This window comes from Neodiprion lecontei, chromosome 5, assembly GCF_021901455.1.
Source record: "Neodiprion lecontei isolate iyNeoLeco1 chromosome 5, iyNeoLeco1.1, whole genome shotgun sequence".
Classification (NCBI taxonomy): Eukaryota; Metazoa; Arthropoda; class Insecta; order Hymenoptera; family Diprionidae; genus Neodiprion; species Neodiprion lecontei.
The window spans coordinates 14,913,968-14,922,882 of record NC_060264.1 but is presented as its reverse complement, the minus strand read 5'-3'; the positions used below and the strand labels follow the sequence as shown (position 1 = coordinate 14,922,882).

The 8,915-nt window shown below is 35.7% G+C and overlaps 1 protein-coding gene across 1 annotated transcript; it reads left to right on the top strand.

Annotated features, from left to right (window-relative positions):
- Positions 1 to 6,897: 6,897 nt before the first annotated feature.
- On the top strand, positions 6,898 to 7,998 carry LOC124294400. Its single transcript, XM_046739351.1, has one exon. It carries the CDS (start codon positions 6,898 to 6,900, stop codon positions 7,996 to 7,998), a length of 1,101 nt encoding a protein of 366 aa, XP_046595307.1.
- The last annotated feature ends 917 nt before the right edge of the window (positions 7,999 to 8,915 follow it).

The window sequence follows — 8,915 nt, the reverse complement described above, 5'->3', positions numbered from 1 at the left end:
TGTTTACCCAAACTTATCTATGAAAAACAACAAACACGCTGAACGGGTTACGGAAAGGATAACCAAGAGTGACCATCGCGGAATCATCGCCTCGGGAGAGAGGGGAGTGATTGACAGGCGCTCGAGACATCCACTAGCGTCATAGTGAATGCTCAGTAAAATATATTGTAAATTATATTATAAATTATTCTTTTCACTAGTCAACTAAGCCTACAATCCCGATCGTCAAAACCGACATTGTTGTTGATGTAGGTGACTATAAGTGTTATAATTATTTTTGTTATTATTTATGTAATTATTTGTGATTGGTGTTAATATAATGTTTTAGTATCGTTTCTACATCAACCCAAGTCGTTGAGACTCAGGAATTATTATTTCCGCAACCCTTTTAAGTTATAAGAGTCACGCTTATAACTTAAATATATATATATATATATATATATATATACATGTGTGTGTGTGTATACATATATATATATATATATATATATATATATATATTGAAATAATCAATTTACTATTGAAAAGAGATGAAATTTTTAAAAAAAAATTAAATTTCTCAAAATTATATATAGTCATCAGAAAAATCCTACATATTTTTTAATTATCTGCTCACATATTATTTGAAATAAAAATATTATTCATTAGAAAAATGCCATTTAATTCACTTGATGAATTGAAATTTGGAACATTTATACAATGAATTAGAACTAATTATAAAATTAAGAGAAAACATACAAATTGATAAATTATTATTTATTTATTTTCATATTTTTAATTTCCATAAATTATTTCTTCTTTAATTTGCGAAAAATGATTTGTTCAAATAAATCATTTTTTATTTTATCAAATCATTTAACTAAATTACCTCCATTCATATTCTATCATAGTATTGTATAATATAAATATATATAAATATATATATATATATATATATATATATGTGTGTGTGTGTATATATACATATTGAATTTTTGATTTTTACTTTTAAAAAAAAAGGAATTGAAAAGAAAAAAATTTCTTTCACATTATTTAAATTTTTTAGGATTAAATCTGATCGGTAGAAGAATCCTATGTATTTTTTAATTATCTGCTCACATGATAATTGAAATAAAAATATTATATATTAGAAAAATGCCTTTTAATCTACTTTAACAATTGTTATTTGGAACATTCAGACAAAGAATTAAAACTTATTATGAAATTTAAAGAAAACGTACAGATAGATGTATTTTTATTCATTTAATTTTATATTTTTAATTTTTAAAAATCAATTATTCTTCAATTTTAAAAAATAATTTATTTAAATCAATAATTTCTTATTTTAATCAATTACTTAACTTGATTACCTCCATTTATATTCTATTATATCATTGTATAATATAAATATACATAAATATATATATGTATATATGTGTGTGTGTGTATATATATATATATATATTATAATTTTTAATTTACTTTTGAAAAAAGAGAAATCTGAAAAAAAAATTTTTTTACATGATTTAAATTTTTCGAAATTATATATAATTATGAGGGAAATCCTAGATATTCTTTAATTATCTGCTCACATATTAATTAAAATGAAAATATCATTCATTAGAAAAATGCCATTTGATTTACTTTATGAATTGAAATTTGGAACATTTATACAGTGAATCAGGAATAATTATGAAATTTAAAGGAAACATACCAATAGATAAATTATTATTTATTTAATTTCATATCTTTAATTTACATAAATTATTTATTCGTTAATTTGAGAAAAATGATTCGTTCAAATGAATCATTTTTTATTTTATCACATCATTCAACCTAATTACCTCTATTTATATTCTATTATATCATTGTATAATATGAATATATATGAATATATATATATATATATATATATATATATATATATATATATATAATCGTGTGTGTATATATATAGTATAATTTTCAATTTACTTTTAAAAAAAGAGAAATTTTGAGAAAAAAAATTTTTTTACGTGATTTGAATTTTTGAATTTGTATATAATTATTAGGAAAATCCTACATATTTTTTAATTATCTGCTCACATATTAATTGAAATGAAAATATTATTCTTCAGAAAAATCCCATTCAATTTACTTTATAAATTGTTATTTGAAACATTTATACAATGAATCAGAAATAATTATGAAAATTACCGAAAACATACAGATAGATGAATTATTATTCGTTCAATTTCATATTTTTAATTTTTAAAAATTGACTATTCTTTAATTTAAGAAAAATAATTTATTTCAATGAATCATTTTTCATTCTAATAAATTAATAGACCTAATTACCTTCATTTATATTCCATCATATTAATGTATAATATAAATTTATATAAACATATATATATATATATCATAATAATCAATTTACTATTGAAAAAAATGGAATTTTAAAAAAAAAATTTTTTTACATCATTTGAATTTTTCAAAATTATATATAATTATTAGAAAAATCCTACATAATTTTTCATTATGTGCTCACATATTAATTAAAATAAAAATATTATTCACTAGAAAAACGCCATTTATTTACTTTGCGAATTGTTATTTGGAACATTCATACAATGAATTAGAACTAATTATGAAATTGAGAGGAAACATACAGATAGATGAATTATTATTTATTTAATTTCATATTATCAATTTTTGAAAATCAATTGTCCTTTACTTTGAGAAAAATAATTCATTTGAATGAATCATTTTTTATTTTATTAAATCATTCAACCTAATTACCTCCATTTATATTCTATTATAATCATGTATAATATAAATACATATAAATATATATATATATATATATATATATATATATATGTGTGTGTGTGTATACATATATATATATATATGACAATTTGTAATTTACTTTTAAAAAAAGATACTTTCACAAAAAAAATTTTTTTCACATTATTTATAATTATTAGAAAAATCCTATATATTTTTTGATTATTTGCTCACACATCAAATAAAATAAAAATATTATTCTTTAGAAGAATGCCATTCAATTCACTTTATCAATTGTAATTTGGAACATTTATACACTGAATTAGAAATAATTATGAAATTGACTGAAAACATACAGATAAATAGATTATTATTCATTCAATTTCATATTTTTAATTTTTAAAAATTAACTATTCGTTAATTTAAGAAAAATAATTTATTCAAATGAATCGTTTTTCATTCTAATAAATTATTGAACCTAATTACCTCCATTCATATTCCATTATAATAATGTATAATATAAATTTATATAAATATATATATATATATATATATGTGTGTGTGTGTGTATATATATATATATATTATAATAATCAATTTACGATTGAAAAAAGATGAAATTTGAAAAAAAAAATTTTTTACATCATTTAAATTTTTCAAAATTATATATAATTATTGAAAAAATCCTACATATTTTCTAATTATCTGCTTACATAATAATTAAAATAAAAATCTCATTCATTAGAAAAATGCCATTCATTTACTTTACGAATTGCAATTTGGAACATTCATACAATGAATTAGAACTCATCATGAAATTCAGAAACAACACACAGATAGATAAATTATTATTCACACATTTTCATATTTTCAATTTTCATAAATTATTTATCCTTCAATTTGAGAAAAAAAATTTGTTTAAATGAATTATTCTTTATTTTATTGAATCATTTAACTTAATTACCTCCATTTATATCCTATCATATTATTGAATAATGTAAATATATATATATATATATATATATATGTGTGTGTGTGTGTATATATATTGTAACGTGGCAGTTCGGTTAGGCCTGCCCGTTACAAGAGACTCCCTGAACCCTGGGCGAGATCCCGGAATCAGGGTTTAGAAAATCGAGTCGCGGAATAATCTTAGAGAGCGCCAGAACTGGAGTCACGCACCCGAGCTTCGACAGGGACGAAATAGAGCATTGCGACCAAGATATTTCAGGCTTTTGTTTTTCTTTTTTTTTAGTGCACCGGCTACCCTACAGCGACCGACTCCGACGCTGAACATCTTTCGAGGCAAGGCGAAACCACGGAGATCTCGCGGGAAGGACACCGAGGCTGCGGAGGGGGAGGCAACGCAGATCCCTGCAGCGCGGGAATCCAAGGCGGACGCGATTCCCGCTGGCGGCCGGCGCGCCGCAGCCTCCCCGCTCACCCCGCTTACGCCCAACCAAGGCAACCGCGAGGTACCAGCTAGCGACGAGGGAGCACCACCCCACCCAACCCCAGGACTACGTAGAGCTGCGCGGGAGACGACATCGCGATCTAGCCTTAAGTTCTGCGCCGCGTAGAGACGACAGGTGCGCGGCAAGTTGCGCAGTCCCCTAAATCGATGACCGATCGATTGTTGCGCATTCTTAGGGTGATGACGTCATGAAAAATTAGCGCGACGAGATCGGCGTTGCGACCATCCGAGATCACTCTAGTTCTGGCGATTGCGTAAAGTGGTTGAGTGATTTCGCGGTCGAGGTAGAGTTTATTGGGCGTCCGTAAAAGGAACTGTTACGTTGCGAGGACGATGTCAGGGACCCGCCACGAGGGTGTGGGTGCATTCGTACAGTGGATGTGGAGCGGTAAGCGCTGCTGATATTCTTGCGATCGAATTTCGAGAGTAATTGAGTAAAGGCTTATCAGATAAAGGATAGCCGTTTTGGAATTTGCGTGTCGAAAAATACTCGAAATTCGTTTGCCGATTCTTTCGCTTGGTGACCGTAGCCTGAGTTGCGCGTGAGGGAGTAGCGTTAATTTCGGGGAATCCACGAAATCGAGTCGAGTCACGGGTTGAGCCGAGACATCATTGCCTCGAGTTTGAGTGTAACCGAAGTCCGTTACACGGGGTCATTTTACTTCGTCCGGTACACCGTCCATTCTCGTGTAGGTCGCGACCGTCTCACGGGGATCATTCGAATTCGCGACTGCGTCCCGCCGTCGCAGAGAAAGTGAAGTTCGGGTGCGCGCTGATAAAAATATGCGTTATTAGAGGAGGATTGCGGGTGTCGCGACGAGCCTCGCCTCAGTTTAGTTTTATTTTTTGCATTATAAGTTAATATTAAGTTGGCGATCAGCGCCATTTTGTAAAGGCCGTTCGCGAACAGCGCATCGAGTCCGATTTTGTTTTTGGTTCTTACGAATTAGGGTATTATTAAGACGGCGATTAGCGCCCGTAGGCCATAGAGGTCTCCTAGATTTATTTACCTTTTTTTTATTTTTTTTTAATTTTTTCATTTGGTTTGTTTCTCCTTTTTTTTTTATTCCTTTTAGATTAAATTCAAAGTTGTATCTGGAATCGCGAAGGACGACTTGCGTAGTCGTATTATTATTATTTTTATTTTTATTTTTATATTTTTTTTTGTTTTTGTAATATCGCTGACGAGAAATATACCATTGTAATTTTATAGTAATTTGGCCACATCACGCGTTGGCTTACTTGTGTTGCAATTCTCTCTACCCAAAAATTACCCCCCCCCCCCCCCTCTCCGCGGTACTGAGCTACCGAGCATATGGTCGCGGTATATCGTATCACCGATTTCGAGGCGTGTTGATCACGCCAGGCGCCCAACATATTTCGCGATATTGTTTCAGGTCCAGGGTACGTCGTGGACGCCAAATTATTGTGCACGCGGTAAGTTCTCGGTCATTTTCTCCGAGTGACCGAGGTGCAGAAAAATCCACGTCACAATATATTAAATTTTTTAATTTACTTTTAAAAAAAGAGAAATTGAAAAAAAGGAATTTTTTTTGAATTATTTGAATTTGTTACGTCCTCCAGACTTCATATTCCTTTCCCACGCTCTTAGTTACCTTACGCTCTGTAGTCTACCCTTATCGTTCGCGAGTCAGCAGGTTCTCCTGTAACTCGCGGCTAGCTTGCCTGCTACATCCGGCAGAAGCAGGCAGATCCATCCCAGCACTCAAGCAAGACACCTATCCCTCTAAACCAAGACCATACCCTTTTTCCCTTGACCGACTCCGTTGCATTGACCACTAATAAATAATCATATACTTCAAATCGTTTACCTTCCCTTAATACCGATCCCTTTCTATTCCATTCCCTTCCTGCATTGGGAGTAGTAGCACGCGAGTGCATAGTCGACGTGAACGGACCCTACAATAGCCAAATAACACCTTGGCTGGGCGTGGAGTAAGCTCCGATTACCGCTCATCGGAGCCTAAGCAATCTACCCCGTAACATTTTGGTGGCAGCGGTTTTGCCCGTCGACCTACTCGTCAGTGCAGTGCTGCATGTTTTCTACGAAAGTGTTCAGTGCTCAAAATTTCTAACGCCGTACCAATCAGTGATAGCCGTGTTACGAAAGAACTCTGGGCCACAAAGTACTGTGACAGGCACGCAGAACCTATTCAACTCGCCACGGATACAGGCTCTGCAAAGAGTCCCCAATCTCAATAACTCCGTCACATTTTGGTACTATTGAAATTCATCGATAGATACGACGTCGAATAACTGTGTAGCGAGTGGAAATTCAGTGCGACAGCCAAGTTAAGCCGCACACCGCATCTGAACACATCACCTTTCGAACCGACAAATATCGAATGGACCCTTCCCGCTCATTCGGACTCCTGCAACCCTGTTAAGAAGAGAATCTGGACCCGAAAGTGGCATCGCCCTAAGACCTGGATTACCACACTTATTTATCAACACGCCACGGAGTACCTCATCTATACCCTCCTCGTGCCGACGCATGACGTGTATCGCCTCTTCAAGTTTCACCTGCGTCCAGCTGCCTACAACCATGCTGTACTCTGTTTTTGCGTTCACCTTCGCCCTGTAAGTCTATTCTAAGTCTTAGTGCTAAGTTGATATTTTTATTCCTATACTTGCAATACCCTGCTTAAATCGACATGGCACCAATTAACGAAACCGGTTCAAACTTTTGGTCAGTAAAAGATGTCTTGCCGACAATCCCCCCTTTTGACGGCCACAACATGCCCTTTGACTCATTTGTAGAACAATTACGTCACGTAGAGACTCTTATAAAAGCTTCGGATAAAATGACCTTCGCCAAATTTGCGCAATCAAAGGTTACAGGCCCCGCTTCCCAATATTTAGTAGGCATTAACTGTAATGACGTCGAGGACCTCATAACTGCCCTTAGCCGAGCATACCGCCCGGATATCCCCATACGCCAGTTACCCGCTCAATTAGATAGAATTACACAACAACCATATGAGCGCATCATAGATTACTCGTGCAGAATAAGAGCAATATCAAAAGAAATAAGCACAGCGATCATAGCCAAACACCCACTAGACTTAGCAACGCTTCTACTGAACGATCTAAAGAAGGATACCTCGAGATCGTTTATCAGAGGGCTTCGGCCAGAATTGGAGTGGAGAATCGCTACTATCAGACCATTACCAACCTTCGAAACTGCCGGCAGCATCGCCGAAGGTGAAGAAGCCGAGCTAATTAACCGTCAGATGCAATTCTCTGCACACTATTTTACCCCCTCTACACCCATGTGTCTGCCGTTACCCCCCCATACTGCTCCTCCGTCTCAGGTGCCCACCGCGGCCTCCTCTATCCCCCCCCTGATGTCATTGCCCACACGTGGTTACGTTCATCAACCAGCGCCTCGTACCGAACCCGGAACCTACGCCCAAGCGCTCCATCCGAACAACAGTTCTGCTGACCACGTTAATGCTCTGCCCAGCACTTGTCAATTTTGTAACCACCAGGGTCACTCCATCACGGAATGTCACCGTTTGCAAAGTAAAAGATATTGTACTAAATGTCGCAGAATGGGCCACTTCCACGATGAATGCAACAGGACCAACAGAAATCAAGAACTATACTGCGGCAATTGTAATCGCAGAGGCCACACAGTAGACCGATGTAGATCCTTTCCGCGTAATAACCAAGGCAATGCAGGCTCAAATAAACATTTAAACGGGAACATCGCCCGCGGGGAGAACGCGCCCGCGAGCAATGCAAACAACTAGCGTTCCGATCTTCAAGTCATATCCTCATAACAGCTTCAGCTGACCCTCCACTAATTTCGATCGACACCCCCGAGCTAATAAAAATATCTACATTTATTATTGACACCGGTGCAGACGTCAACTTGGTCAAAGAAAGTTCCGTTAGGCCCCTCGTACGACGAACAACCGACGAACGTTTGACGCTGACTGGTATAACAGACAAAAAGACGCAAACTATCGCAAAAACGGAAATACGTTTTAATAATAAATCCCATACCTTTCACTTGGTCCCTGACTCGTTTCCGATTCCGCACGACGGCATCTTAGGCCAGCCCTTCTTACGAAAAGAGAAAGCAACTATTTCTTTCAACTCAAACTCGGTGATGCTTGGATCCTCATTGCCAATCCACTTTAGTAAATTCGATGAACCCTCGTCCGCGCCCGAAAAAACGCGCGTAATTACAATACAGGCCCGTACCGTGAAAGCCATTTCACTAATAGTTGCGAACCCAGACACTAAAGTAGGTTACCTTAAACGCATCGATTTAGGCAACAATGTTCTATGTGGTGAAGCGTTAGTTGAAAACCAGAACGGCATAGCTTACTCGTACGCGTTCAATTGTAACGAATCTGCCGTAGAGATAAGACCCCCAACAGTAACCCTAGACGAGTTCGACGAGCCACTGAGTACAGTCATGCCCAACGCTACGCCCACTGCATCGAGTAACCACCACAGCGATGCCCGCGCCAAAACCCTCGTTTTGCACCCAGGCCCTCTCCTCAGCAACTCATTAATTCTTTCTGCCGCCAAGCGTACATCGCGACCGACTAATAATCCCCCCTCCTGCCCCATCCAGTCCACTGACCTCGCGCAACTGCAATCCGATCCTCCTATCCCTGACGACAGTACACCTTGTCCCGGTGCCGCAACAGTGCTC

Coding starts and splice junctions, on each gene's coding strand:
- LOC124294400 (XM_046739351.1), top strand. CDS start 6,898: ATGGCACCAATTAACGAAACCGGTTCAAACTTTTGGTCAGTAAAAGAT.